The 15,243-nt window shown below is 43.7% G+C and overlaps 1 protein-coding gene across 1 annotated transcript; it reads left to right on the top strand.

The window, feature by feature from the left end:
- Nucleotides 1–1,199: 1,199 nt before the first annotated feature.
- dipk1ab (divergent protein kinase domain 1Ab) lies at nucleotides 1,200–12,474 on the top strand (the record flags this gene model as incomplete). The annotated part of the gene is made up of 5 exons (XM_084461842.1): nucleotides 1,200–1,253; nucleotides 10,481–10,615; nucleotides 10,741–10,848; nucleotides 11,352–11,528; nucleotides 11,659–12,474. The coding sequence occupies 5 exons, from the start codon at nucleotides 1,200–1,202 to the stop codon at nucleotides 12,472–12,474; spliced, it is 1,290 nt and encodes a 429-aa protein (XP_084317968.1).
- Nucleotides 12,475–15,243: the final 2,769 nt, after the last annotated feature.

Below are 15,243 nucleotides of genomic sequence, written 5' to 3'. Positions count from 1 at the left end.
TGATTGACAGGCAGTGTAGCCAATCAAGGTCATTACCTTCGGCGAAAAGAGTGGTGGGAAGTTCGGATCTTTTACAGACTCGAATCTTTGAATCTCGTTCAGTCAAATGAACGAATCGTTTGGAGCTAGTAGCCCAGCCTATGGCACTGCGTCCGAGAACGATGACACGGGAAGATCCGTAGCGGTTGGTGATCGAAACATAGGCTATTTTCCTGCTTTGGAAATGGTGTCGGTTAACTTCACTATAGCCTGCCTAACACGCACAAATTCTATCTTTTACCTGCTCACGTTTTGTAACACATCATTCATCAACGGAGTGCTTGCTACTTTCACTGCCCGGCTTGAGTTCTAGGCTATAGGCTATGGTTTACCATTAACTCATAATTATAATGTCCTAATTCTACTGTAGCTGTCACGTGACGTGAATAATGAACGAATAACTCGGAAGAGCGGTGGAGGTCATGTTCTCTGTGAGCGGATCCTCCCGTCCGAGTACGAATAACACCACTAGAACAGATCACACTGGAATAACCCCACTAGAACAGATCACCCTGGAATAAAACCACTAGAACAGATCCCACTGGAACATAACACCACTAGAACAGATCACACTGGAATAACACCACTAGAAAAGATCACACTGGAATAACACCACTAGAACAGATCACACTGAATAACACCACTAGAACAGATCACACTGGAATAACACCACTAGAACAGATCACACTGAGCCAACAGTAGGACTAGCCTACACAACCTGAGTGAACCAAACTCCAAACTGCAATATTGGGCTATTACTTTTTTAGATCAGAGACTGTGTGAAAAATGCACACCAATTATATGTCATTATATCAGATAGATATGCCATAGAAACATTAGGTCTCGGCGACACCATCTCATAAAAGCTGAATATGTGAGGGCTGTCCCGTGCATCCTCTCCTCCCACTGTACCAGGCGGGCTGGGAGCTGCAGCACGGTTCGTTTAGTCTAGTCTAGTCTAGATGCTGGTTTGCAGTATCAAATGCAAACCACCAGGATACTTGGCGGAGATAAGAGATTATTTGGTAAAATAGCTGTTGTTTTTTACATTCTCATTCTTGATGACTGAACAGAATCCTAGCTCTGTTTGATGATGTGTCTCGTCTGTGGGGCTTTCCTCCGGCAGGTTGCCTAGGGATGTGAGATGAACCGCATTTGCCATGGCGAGAAGTCTGTTACCATGGATCTGGCCGAGGAAGCCTATTTACATTCAGGTAAGCCTTTGGGGAACCCCCCTACTGTACCTAGATAGATACCTTCAAATGAGAATAGATTCACTGACCTGCAGCATCCCGCTCTGAGACGCATCGAGCTTGCATTTTGTTTGAACTTTTTGGGGGGTAAACATAGGCTAGTCTATAAAAAGGTCTGCCTAACATTTCCTACAAATAGCCACGGTTGTGTTTGCGTTGTTAGGCTATATGACAATAATTTAGCTTATTTATTCGTGCCCTGAAATCATTTTGCGCTGTGTTCGTTTTTGATGTTCAAGATCCAGCCTGATGGGAATGAACCAAATTCAGTCTGTATCCTAGTCCTCGTTGCTGTAGCAACAGGGATGATCCTGCTTTGACAAATACAGGCTCTTGGGGCAAACGCATGTGGGCGCATGGTTTGACTGGATAATTATCCTTCCTGTGTGTACATGATTTGCTTAAATATATATATATATATATATATATATATATATATATATGTGTCTGTCATCTGTCTATATATATGCATATTCCTAGTTCCTAAAAGCTTGCAGCCAGTTTACATTTTGAAAGGTAGGCTGGATCTGGATTCAAATGTCTCTGCTTACAGTCTTGTCATCTGATTCAGGAAAATGGTATATCATAGTGTGCCTCGAAAGGCCTTCTAGCCTTCTTCGGAAGTCCTCGTGCTGTAGACATAAGCCAATTGCTTTAATCTGAACAGCGGAGTGACCCATGATTTATTATTATATTTTGATCAAATGCGTAATTTATTTTCCTTGTAGTGCTGAAATCTGTCATTGTCGGTCCATTGGCCTGTTAAGCCTGGAGGGTCACTCACTCCAGTAATGTTTGTTTTGCTTAATCTTAGCTGTTGCTGGCTTCACACCCCTCTCTGTGAGGAACTTCCGGACAGTAATTACAAGTGACAGCAGTCACTGTGGCGTGGCGGCCACTGCAGATTTGACCGTTTTCTAGGCCACCTCCACTCCATATAATGAGGACATGACTTAAATAGTGTCACCCGATAGGAGGATGTACAGCTACATTCAGATGACCTGCAGTCTCTTAGATGCGTTGATACAAGTTTTCTTTCTATGTGTTTCATAATCAGTCACTATGGCTCCATATTCTCAAACAAGGCATGCAAACAGCAGGTTCCCATTGTCAAAGCACTGTTTCTGTCCTAGCAGAGTGGTTGCACCAGAGATCCCGGTTCCATATACATATGTCAGCCCATTAGATATTCACAATATTCACTGTTAATACAGATTGTTCCATTAAACCCACTCAACCCTATGTGGGGGGAGCAGGATGCCGTGGGTCCAAAACTAGCTAGAATAAAATAAAACCCCTTTGACTATACACATATTTTCCCTTCTAGTATGTATTTGACCAAGGCCCAGGGCTACATTGAAACATGACATGGCCTCTTCCTCACATAATTCCTTAAACATGTGATGTAAGTGCACATGTATTCCACTTCTAGGCCTACACAAACCATCCATCCATCCATCGTCCTCCGCTTATCCGGGGTCGGGTCACGGAGGCAGCAGCTCCAGCAGGGGGCCCCAGACATCCCTTTCCCTAGCAGCATCAACCAGCTCTGCCTGGGGAATCTTTAGCCGCTCACAGGCCAGTGCGGAGATGTAATCCCGCCACCTGGTCCTGGGTCTACCCCGCGGCCTCCTCCCAGCCGGACACGCCTGGAACACCCCCCTAGGGAGGCGCCCAGGAGGCATCCTCACTAGATACCCCAACCACCTCTGACGCACAGGAGCAGGGGCTCTACTCCGAGTCTCTCCCAGATGACTGAACTTCTCACCTGATCTCTCAGGGAGACACCAGCCACCCTCCTGAGAAAACTCATCTCAGCCGCTTGTATCCTTGATCTTGTTGTTTCGGTCATGACCCATCTTTCATGACCAGAGGTGACAGTAGGAACGAAGATAGATCGAGAGCTTTGCCTTTTGGCTCAGCTCTCTTTTCATCACAACAGTGTGGTAAAGCGATTGCAGAACCGCTCCTGCTGCTCCGATTCTCCAGCCAAACTCCTGCTCTATAGTCCCCTCGCTCGTGAACAAGACCCCCAGATACTTGAACTCCTTCACTTGGGGTAAGGACTTACAGTTGTCATACCCTATTGTACCCCACCTGCATGCTCTCACCCTGTCAAACTGATCTGATTTATCTGCAGTCTGACTCTAACAGCATGGATTCACAAACACTGAAGTCTGTCTACAATAGGTAGGATTCTCTCGCAAGACTTGGCTGGAGCTTAAAGAAATCAGAGTTGGTTGATCTGGTGAGATTATTGTGTGATGTGTTTGTAAAGGAAAGCACTATGCACTTCACTATACTATACATACTGTGTGTGTGTGTGTGTGTGTGTGTGTGTGTGTGTGTGTGTGTGTGTGTGTGTGTGTGTGTACGCATGCATGCATCTATAGCTTACTGAACAACTATGTTTTACTAGTTCTGATCCCCCCTGGAGCACTATGAACACACCATAGTACTGTACATCTGCTATCACCCCATCTTAGCCCATCCAATCAACTTATATGCTAGTCTTGATACCCGTTGGAGCAATCACTAATTTACCATTTAGTCCATTATATGCCTGTCTGCCCCCCAGAACATAGCGGATATGTCGTGTTTGGAAAGTCCCGTCTGAATGATTGGTTTGGTTATTGTTTGCCAGCTAGCTAGCTACTACTACTGGGTGGACAATAGAACATACTAATGTTGGGCAAAGCTGAGCAATGGCAAGATAATTCTAGAGTACACTAAGGGCAGGTGTGAAGCGTTGCAGTAGCGCTGCTGTTCACACCAATAGTGCATTTCTCCACATTTCTACTCCAATACACTTTGTGAATTTAGAGTTTAACTGTTGTAATATCATGGAGAGGCCTAGAGACAAAAGACATGTTTGTTACCAGCGTTGTGTAGCCAGCGTTCACTGATATACAATAAACATATCACAATATTGTTTTCACCTTAACGATACGTATTGTGACGTTTCTGTATCGCGATATATTGTGGCACGATATATTGTTCCACCCCTATTTAATAACCAAACCATCATGTTACACAAATTAAATAGAAATAGTCTAAACATGAGCACTGTAGGATGTTTTATAGTCATGGAGACTGAGATTATGAGACAAGTGTCACGTATTTGTTGTGCAGCGTGTAGGGGATGTTTAATATTGTTTTAACTTTCAGATCTGTCCTGAATAGATTTAAGTGTGGATGGAAGCTTTTTATTTTTTTTGCTTGTATTTTTTTTAGCCCACTGTACAGCATGTTGGTCAACCAAGGTTGTTTTTAAATTGCTTTATAAATAAAGTTTGACTTGACCTGACTTGAGTAACCATACATTTGGTTATGCACACTTCTCACAAAAATGTGTTTTGTTTTGTTTGAGTTCTGCCCCACTTCCTGATCAGAGCCCCATTACTGTGAACTCTAGAAGACAAACCAGTCGCTCCACAGCTTTCAAGAAGTAGCCTACATCAGCAAGTCGCTGCCCAGATTTGTAAAAGCGCCATTCACTGTAACATTGTGCACCCTCTTCCTGGTTGTGTTTAAGTTTAGAGAACTCTGTATGAATGGTGACCTAGATTCTGAAACTGATCAGTTTTTGTTCTGCTCTTATCCAGCCTGTATAACCCATAACCCTAATATACCTGTCAGTGTGTATCATAACCCTAATATACCTGTCAGTGTGTATCATAACCCTAATATACCTGTCAGTGTGTATCATAACCCTAATATACCTGTCAGTGTGTATCATAACCCTAATATACCTGTCAGTGTGTATCATAACCCTAATATACCTGTCAGTGTGTATCATGTACTCTTTTCAACTAACATTTCAACAAGGCTCCCAGGGAGTCCAGGAAGGCTCATCCATCACAACCCGTATTGTCATCAAAAGTGTGTTTTGCTTGCATGGCCTAAAAAGGTTAATATTCGTTTGGAATCAAATACATTGTATATGATCTCCTTTATGAATAAACATTGGAGAAAGCACATTTGATGCATTTGGCTTGAGTATTTTGCATGATGAAATCTCATAAATCACACTTTTTGGTGCATAAAGGGTTAATATGTGAAAATGCTGAAGGGACATCACAGACCCCAATGTATTTTGAAGTCGTACCCCCAAGCTATAAGAATCAGCAGAGGAAAAAAAAAACTTTTACCCGGCAAAACCAGGTTAATCAAAATAGCAGCCAGAGACTCCAGGATATTATCTTTCTCTTTTTCATATAATCCCCCCTTGCTTTCTCCGTTCATCTCTCCGTCTGAAGCCCATTAGAGCGGAGGCCCCTCAGAGAGCTAGCTTTATGATCATCCATAATGGATGAGTGGTGAGCAGGCTGCAAAAACCAGCATCTGCACAGCAGCGTCCTCTCCTCTTGATCTGCTATCTCCCTTCAACTTTAGTTTGGCCGAGAGCCGTGTAGTTTGGCAGCTAGAGAGCAGTTTTAGGTCTGTGTGTTCTGGTCACCCTCTGTTAACCCACTGTTCTGAAGTCACTTGGGTACTGTTACATCTTGTACATGGCTATGTTGACAGTAAATACTTCAAAGTTTCTGTCTGGGGGTTTTTAAGGTAATCTTTTCTCAAATAGGACAAAGATACATCGGACAAATAAGACTGACCATCCCCCCTTCCCACCTCAGCACATGTTTAGAGATGTGGGTCTCTAATTAATAGCAGTCACAACAGTCAGATCAATATCACCTCATTAGCCATGTTGGTTTTGCTCCCTCCCCACAAGCAGTCAGTGAATCCTGGTGCTGAAAATACATCAGAGGATAAATGAGAGCCTTGAAATATTGATTTTAAAAACCTTACACATATTTGTTTTCCTGTGGAGTGTTACCCGGAAACGACAGGAAATGAAGTTTACAAAAATATTTATGCGGTCACTGCTGCTTAACTGTTCTTTTTGCTTAGCCGACACAATTAGGTTTGAAAAAAAATGTAATGATTGGAAGTGGCCAGGAGACCAGCAGTGGTGCTCTTTCTAGCTGCTTCTTTGGGTCAACGGCAGAGATCAGCATGAGTTGACTGCCAACCATGCTGGTGTCCAACAACTAACCCTAACCCAACCATGCTGGTGTCCAACAACTAACCCTAACCCTAACCCCAACCATGCTGGTGTCCAACAACTAACCCTAACCCCAACCATGCTGGTGTCCAACAACTAACCCTAACCCTAACCCCAACCATGCTGGTGTCCAACAACTAACCCTAACCCTAACCATGCTGGTGTCCAACAACTAACCCTAACCCTAACCATGCTGGTGTCCAACAACTAACCCTAACCCTAACCATGCTGGTGTCCAACAACTAACCCTAACCCTAACCCCAACCATGCTGGTGTCCAACAACTAACCCTAACCCTAACCATGCTGGTGTCCAACAACTAACCCTAACCCTAACCCTAACCATGCTGGTGTCAATGAGATTCTGAGCAGCTGCCGCCAGTCTCGTTGAGTGCTGGTGAGAGGCTGCTGAATATTTTAAATCCACCTTGGCACAACGGGTGGGATACATTAATATCCTTGAGAGTCTTCACGCTGGTAAGCCTGAAGCGACCTTTATGCTCACTGTAACAGTTTTGAGGCAACCGTTTCCTTTTTGAAATGAATCCAAAGAAGACGACTTCTAGTAGTGTGGCTCTCTGAGTGCTGCCCAACTAGCCATCCATATAACAACTAACAACTAACCCTACCATCCATATAACAACTAACAACTAACCCTACCATCCATATAACAACTAACAACTAACCCTACCATCCATATAACAACTAACAACAACTACCCCTACCATCCATATAACAACTAACAACAACTAACCCTACCATCCATATAACAACTAACAACAACTAACCCTACCATCCATATAACAACTAACAACAACTAACCCTACCATCCATATAACAACTAACAACAACTAACCCTACCATCCATATAACAACTAACAACAACTAACCCTACCATCCATATAACAACTAACAACAACTAACCCTACCATCCATATAACAACTAACAACTAACCCTACCATCCATATAACAACTAACAACAACTAACCCTACCATCCATATAACAACTAACAACAACTAACCCTACCATCCATATAACAACTAACAACTAACCCTACCATCCATATAACAACTAACAACTAACCCTACCATCCATATAACAACTAACAACAACTAACCCTCCCATCCATATAACAACTAACAACAACTAACCCTACCATCCATATAACAACTACTAACCCTACCATCCATATAACAACTAACAACTAACCCTACCATCCATATAACAACTAACAACTACTAACCCTACCATCCATATAACAACTACTAACCCTACCATCCATATAACAACTAACAACTAACCCTACCATCCATATAACAACTAACAACAACTAACCCTACCATCCATATAACAACTAACAACAACTAACCCTACCATCCATATAACAACTAACAACAACTAACCCTACCATCCATATAACAACTAACAACAACTAACCCTACCATCCATATAACAACTAACAACTAACCCTACCATCCATATAACAACTACTAACCCTACCATCCATATAACAACTAACAACAACTAACCCTCCCATCCATATAACAAAGGTGAGATGGTACCAGAACAGATATGCCCCCAAAAAACAACAGACTAAAAAGAGTAGGAGGAGACTGATGGCTGATATCGTGCCACTGTATAATATAAAGATTAGATTAGAGAGAGATGGAACTAGACATGAGCCAGACTGAATAGAGATTATTAGTGGGCGTGGACGTCAGTGGAGAGTGTAAGTGGGAGATTAATTGAGTGAATTTGTTCATATGGGCCCAAGCTTGACTCATCCCTTACAACATGACTCTTTAACCCTTTTAGTACAGTAAGTTTCCCTATATTACTAGAAAGTGCAGTTTCTCAGCTTTCAGGAAGTATTGGAATATCTGATTTTTTTAGATTTTTTTCGATATTTGAAAATATTTGTACATTTTATTTTGCCGGCGAGCCAGTCATATTCAAAGGGTTAAGAGAAACAAAATCAGTGAAAATATAATGTTTGATCTCATGCGTACCTGTAAAATAGTCTTGTTGAGATCATCATGTAAAATAAATAAGCATTGGCTTTTGACTGAAGGTGCTCAGGATCAAATCACTGCTGAAATGTGTTTGCAGATACACACAGCATCGCATACGCTGTAGATTGACCCAGAGAATGTCTGCTTTCTGGGGGTTTTCTTCTTTTTTCTTTTTACTAGATCAATAAAAACAGAATTCTTGGTTCTCCATTAACCAGTTTAGCCTCACTGAATATTAACATAATCTCTAGTATTTTTCCCATTGAAATAAATCTTTATTAGGTTAAAAATCTCTCTCTATATATAATATATTTTTTGAGTGTGTGTGCTTTTCTATGTGGGGACATCAGACAACAGGAGCTCCAGAGAAGGGGAAGAGGAAGGGGGGGGGGGGGTCTTATGCCAATGAAGCAAACTGGAACTGAGAGGAGGGGGGTGGGGTGGGGCGGAGCGGGCTTGTAGGGGGAGAGGCAGAGGGAGTCCATCACTGTCAAGCCTTGGACACAAGCATCATTAATAGATGGATAAGAAGGGCTCCTGAGAGTCCGTTATTCCTCCACTCAGCTCCTGCCATCACACAGACCCAGGAACAGCACTGATATTGGGTTAGAGTAAGGGAATCAAAACACAATGAATGAGACCAGAAGGTAAATGTAATCATGTAAGAACAAGGAGCCTTTTGCTGAAGATCACACAGCACTTAATCAATAGCGGTTGTAATGAAGTACTCGACATGCCTCACTTTAGGCAGCATCTAATTTGTATTCCAATATAAATCCTGTTTCCCCATTGATTGTGCACCTGTGAACTAAACCGTATCTGTATAAAAGGATTGCTTACCCAACGTGTGTCTAATTTATGGGCAAAATATATCAATCCACACTAGCGATTAGTGTGCATCAAACTCACACATGCACACACACATATACAGTACACACAAATAAACACACACACTGACCCTCCTCGATACGTTATAAAGATGAATTCCCTGTCAGTGGTAAAGTGCTTTTTGGTTTGGAACAAGACGTTACACAGTCGTTCTCACAGATGGTCGAGTAAAACACTGACCCTGGGAGCTCAGAGAGGGGAACAGAGAAAGACCGGCGGCCATCTTTCCCTCTGGTCTCTCTGTAAATACTTCATTTATTCCCAGATCCCAACTATACATCGTTTATTACTCATTGACAGGAATTTCTTCTTCTTCTTTTTTTTAACAAGAAATCCCACCCCCCCTTAATGTGGATTGAAACAGTGAGCCTGGTAGTAGATTTGTGATTAGGGAAATGTCAGGGGTTTACAGCCATCCCGCCAAATTTCATGGAGTGGCATTTAGATCTCAAACAGCTCTCTTTGCTGTGAGCTTTGAGGGAAGGTTTGTGGGTAAAGGCTTGATTTTCTGCACAACTGAATACAGTGCAGTAAAAAGTCACACAACAATATCGTCCATTTTCTATGCAGAATGTACATATTCATCATAACACAATTCTCATTTATATCAAGTTATCTTTAACATGGTAAAATTGCCCCTTACTTTCTCCACTGTCTAAGTGATACTGTCTATTGGGGGTGGCAGTCATATTGATATTGTTTGTTTGGGGTGAAAGTGTGCACTAAGAGTGAAGCTTCTAAAACAGATTTGTATGAAAGGCTTCTAAACATACCTGTATACTCCAATGCCAGTTCTAGCAGGCCTTCATATCTGGAGCTCTAAGTCACCAATTCAAAGGCACTGCCTTGTTGAAACAAAATGTGAATCTGCCCCAGACAGCGGGGCTTAGGTGTCCACTCTCTTTAACACGAGGATGCCACTGATGGAGGAGCGAGTCTGGCCTGAAGCAACAGGATTGTCAAACTGCGTTAACTTTCCCAACAATCACCGTGTCGTAGACTGGCACATCACACTAATGACGTACAAGTATTAGACCAGATAATGGTTTGCTGAGAACAGAAAAAACACTGTTTTGAATTCTGTATCATAGTGACTTCATTTGGCTTTAACATCCTGACTGACGCTAGTAAGTACTGTATTTGTCATTGATCTCTGGGGTAAAGAAAGCCATTACATCTCTGTCTCTCTCTATCTCTCCATCCATCTTTTCTTTATCTTTCAGACCAGATTCTCCTACCTTCACATGAAGTACCTGTTCTTTTCCTGGCTTGCCGTGTTTGTGGGTAGCTGGGTGGTGTATGTGGAATACTCCTCCTACACCGAGCTGTGCCGTGGACATGAGTGCAAAAATGCCATTGTGAGTGTCCACTTTCCTTATGGACTGAATTCACGGACGAAACCACCTATCTCCCTACACGTTTATCAGAGCTAGCTTTTAATTCTATTGGAACTGCCATGTTTGTTTGTCTGTGTGTCTTTTAGTGTGACAAGTACAAGAAAGGAGTAATCGATGGCTCTGCCTGCAGCAGCCTGTGTGAGAAAGACACTCTGTACCTGGGGAAGTGTCTGTCTGCCATGCCAAACAACCAGGTCAGATCCTTCATCGATTCTTCCTCTCTGCCTGCTGTAATTGCCCTGAGTCTCTGGCTGCTTTCCCAATCGCATACTTCTACTCTTTACTACCAATACTTACTACAGCCCCTAGACAGTAAGTACTCTGCACACAGTACACATCCAATTGGGACATACTACCTTGTTATAACAGTGTGCCTTGAAATTTGACCACATCCGCCCTGGTCCATAAAGCAACATTCATCCACAGCTGGGATTCATCATAATGCGCATATGATACAATTTCCGTTGCGCATAGGATTGTGGGTCAGAATAGCCAGAAAAGTGTGCTGGCTTGCTTACTGCAAAATACAGCCGGATGTAGTAGGACATCCTGGTATTTTTGCCATACTGCATGTGGCATACTATGTATTGGGACATAGTACATCAATTTCTGCCATACTGTATATAGTATGGAAGTATGCGATTCAGAACGCAGCCTCTGTGTGTGGTTGCTCATGCCTGTGTGCTGTGGGTCTCAGGTGTACTCTGGGATCTGGGGGGACCTGGAGGGGCTCATCAAGTGCCAGATGGAGGAGGTCCCTCACTACGACCTTGGAGCCGAAATAGAGCCGAGGAAGGACACAGCACCCTTCAACAAGCCCACGAAGGGCACCTCCGTGGAGAAGTTTAAAGAGATGGTCTTCAGCCACCTGAAGGTGAGGGGATCCTCACTCAACCTCTCTCACTCACCAATTATACAGTAGCATAAGTAATTACACTGTAGTGTCAGTGACAGATTCTTGGAATTCTACATGACTCATCAGTGACCTTTGTCTCCCTGGCCAGGCCACGGTGGGAGAACAGGCCAACCTGTCGGACCTGGTGAGTCTGGTTCTGTCTGTGGCGGACGCCAACAAGGACGGCCACGTCTCCCTGCCTGAGGCGCGTTCCATGTGGGCCCTGCTGCAGCTCAACGAGTTCCTGCTGGCGGTGGTCCTGCGAGACCGAGAGCACACGCCCAAGCTCCTGGGCTTCTGCGGAGACCTGTACGTGATGGAGAAGGTTCCGCACGCGCCCCTGTACGGGGTCAGCCTGCCCTGGCCGGTGGAGCCGTGGATCCCGGCGGGCGTGCGCCGCAGCATGGACCAGTGGTTCACCCCATCCTGGCCGCGCAAGGCCAAGATCTCCATCGGCCTGCTGGAGCTGGTGGAGGACGTCTTCCACGGCACGTTCGGCAGCTTCCTCATGTGCGACGTGAGCGCCGGCGGCTTCGGCTACAACGACCGCCACGACCTGAAGGTGACGGACGCGCGGCACATCGTCCCGGAGGCAGCCTTCCAGGAGGCCATGAGGGAGCGGCGCTGCCAGGCGGACGAGGACTGCCTGTACGGGGTCGACTGCCGCACCTCCTGTGACCTCACCAAGCACCGCTGCACCCCGGAGGTGAGCCGGCCAAACCTGGCCAAGGCCTGCGGGGCCCTGAAGGACTACCTCCTGAGGGGGGCGCCGTCAGACGTGCGCGAGGAGCTGGAGAAGCAGCTGTACGCCTGCATCGCGCTCAAGGGCTCTGCAGAACAGATGGAGATGGAACATTCTCTGATTTTAAACAACCTCAAGACCTTGTTATGGAAGAAAATCTCTCATACAAAGGACTCCAAATGATTTAAACACTACCAACTCAAACTGTTCCTCATCTCTGAACATTTCAAGAAAATGGGACAAACGGTGACTGGCTGGTGAATTATGCTTTACAATCAAGAGAGAGCCTGTTTTTGTCTGATCCTAGTTTCTCTGTACTGTACCATTACATTTTTTCTACCATCTTTTCTCTGCAACGATCACCATGTCAAAAATTCTCATGATCCGGTGAAATTCAGTAGCTTCAACCTTTTTAAATGTACAAAGGGACATTGCTCTGTTCTTTAGTGAATTTTGACAAATGTTTTCTAGCATAAGGATCAATGAGCATGGTAAATGTGCACATGACAAATAAAGAATTGTTTTCATTGCATGCCAAAGACGAAGGGCCTTTTCAACTGATTTAATCATTCAGCATTTCAGCCCTGGACTAAAAGCCTGTCACCAGTGCCATCAAGGGGCGAGGAATAGAAACAGCAAGTGTCATTATGCCAATAAATATAATTCAATATCAAATGTTTTACCATATATTACAATATTTGCCAAAAACATGCAAACAACCAACCAATACAAACAAAGCACCCCATGCCTAAAAATCCTGGTTGCTTTGGTTCTATTAATACATCCATGCTTTATTCTTGTGGTTCTGCTGCTGTTTGTGACTGCTTCTCTCTGAGGACCTGAACAAATTGTCCAAACATGTTTATGAAACGGTTGTTAAAAGCAGTCTCAGCTTCTCTGTGGGCTTGTTGACTCTCTCCCAGCAGCTGCTTGTGCTGGGCCTCCAGGAGGTAAGCAAGGAATTCGTTTTGGACAATGCTGTGCTGGTGCCTCCTTTTTCCTGTGAAAATGTTGTATTGACAATGCCATGAAGAGCCTAGTAAACACAACATTTACATAAATCTGAAGCTGTGGTTGACATTCACACTGCAAGTTGCTGGAAATTCAGCTGATCACATGAACTCAGGGAGCAGTACTCATCATCTGGTTGCTGTGTATTCAAATTATGGTTGGCATAGTTACCTGTCTGTTACTGATCTGGGGCCAGTTCCAGAAAGATGAGTTGATTTGAGTTTTCGGTTCCATAAAAGCGGATCCCGGCTGATCCAAATCAACCCTGAGTAGCAACATCTACTGTAGCTAAGATCTACATCATGAGATATCTACTGTAGCTCAGATCTACATCATGAGATATCTACTGTAGCTAAGATCTACATCATGAGATATCTACTGTAGCTCAGATCTACATCATGAGATATCTACTGTAGCTAAGATCTACATCATGAGATATCTACTATAGCTAAGATCTACATCATGAGATATCTACTGTAGCTAAGATCTACATCATGAGATATCTACTGTAGCTAAGATCTACATCATGCAACATCTACTGTAGCTAAAAAACCCAGACAATAATTAGTATGTTGCCCACATAGACCTTTCATGGATGAATGGAAATAAAATTAACAAACTAGAAAGTACATTTCCTGGAGAAAATGTGAGGTGGGCTAGCTGCTGCAGCTGTATGTAACAGCTACTGCTAGAACTACTATGGACCAGGCAATCTCCATGCACCCACCGGCGAAGACCGTGTGTCTCTAGCCCACTCAGGGGCTGAGTTGTGGGGTCTGTGGCGTGGATAGTAAGGAAGGAAGGAAGTGAATGAATGAATATGAATGCTACCACAGTAGTCAATAAAGGGTGCCTGTACAGAGAGCATGCACGTGTCCCCAAATTCAAATCCCAACTGACACTGAGCATCCTCTCATTCACTTCAATGGAAAGGCATGTTGGCTTCAGACAGCTCTCTCTCAAAAAGTATAAAGGTGCCAGCCTAGATTTTGACACCGTATGAATCCTGAGAAAATGCTGAACATTTTAGGCTATTATATGTCCGTGTAGCTTAAAAACTGTAGGCATAGCAACAAGTTAGAAAAAGAGTAAAAATGCAAAATTAGCAGCTCAAAAGCTAGAGTGTGGGCCCATACGTTTCAATGGAGAGCGCAGTTGCCAAACAAATCGTCATACAGCGAAAATTATAAGTCACACGGCTTAGATACTTACATTGTACGAATCAGCACAGTTGTGTGAAAGTTGTTATGTATAATACGTATGTGAGCTTTCAAAACTGTAGGAGTGCCAGCAGTTTACAAAATTTGAAAATATTTTCAAAGCAACAGCTGCCACCACTCTAAAAACATAATGATACTGAACATTCCACCAGCAGTTTCAATGGCACAGAAATTACTATTAAAAGTTAAATTACTAAAAAACTATAACAAATATCAAAAATCTGAATACATCCGTTAAAGAGCTAAACATCATGAACATTTTAAAGTTTGAATGAAGTTTCTAGCACAAAGTATGAAAAAGTTATAAAGGAGACAAAAAACGGGGAGAATAATAAAGAAAGAAAGAAAGAAAGAAAGAAAGAAGGCGTAAGGCAGGTGTGGCTATACTAGCTAGCCCCCAGCTGAGCGCCTCTGTGCTGGAGTTCACCCCAGTGGACGAGAGGGTCGCCTCCCTGCGCCTTAGGACTGTGGGGGGGGGGACTCTCACTGTGGTTTGTGCTTATGCACCGAACAGCAGTTCAGAGTACTCAGCCTTCCTGCAGACCCTGAGTGGAGTCCTTTTGGGGGCTCCTGCAGGGGACTCCAGTGTCCTACTGGGGGACTTCAATGCACACGTAGGCAATGATGGAGAAACTTGGAGGGGCGTGATTGGGAGGCATGGCCACCACGATCTGAACCCGAGTGGTGTTTTGTTGTTGGACTTCTGTGCTAGTCACGGTTT

Source organism: Borostomias antarcticus (assembly GCF_949987555.1).
Source record: "Borostomias antarcticus genome assembly, chromosome: 3".
In the NCBI taxonomy this organism is placed as follows: Eukaryota; Metazoa; Chordata; class Actinopteri; order Stomiiformes; family Stomiidae; genus Borostomias; species Borostomias antarcticus.
The sequence above is the reverse complement of the archived record's forward strand: the minus strand, read 5'-3'. Positions and strand labels throughout refer to the sequence as shown.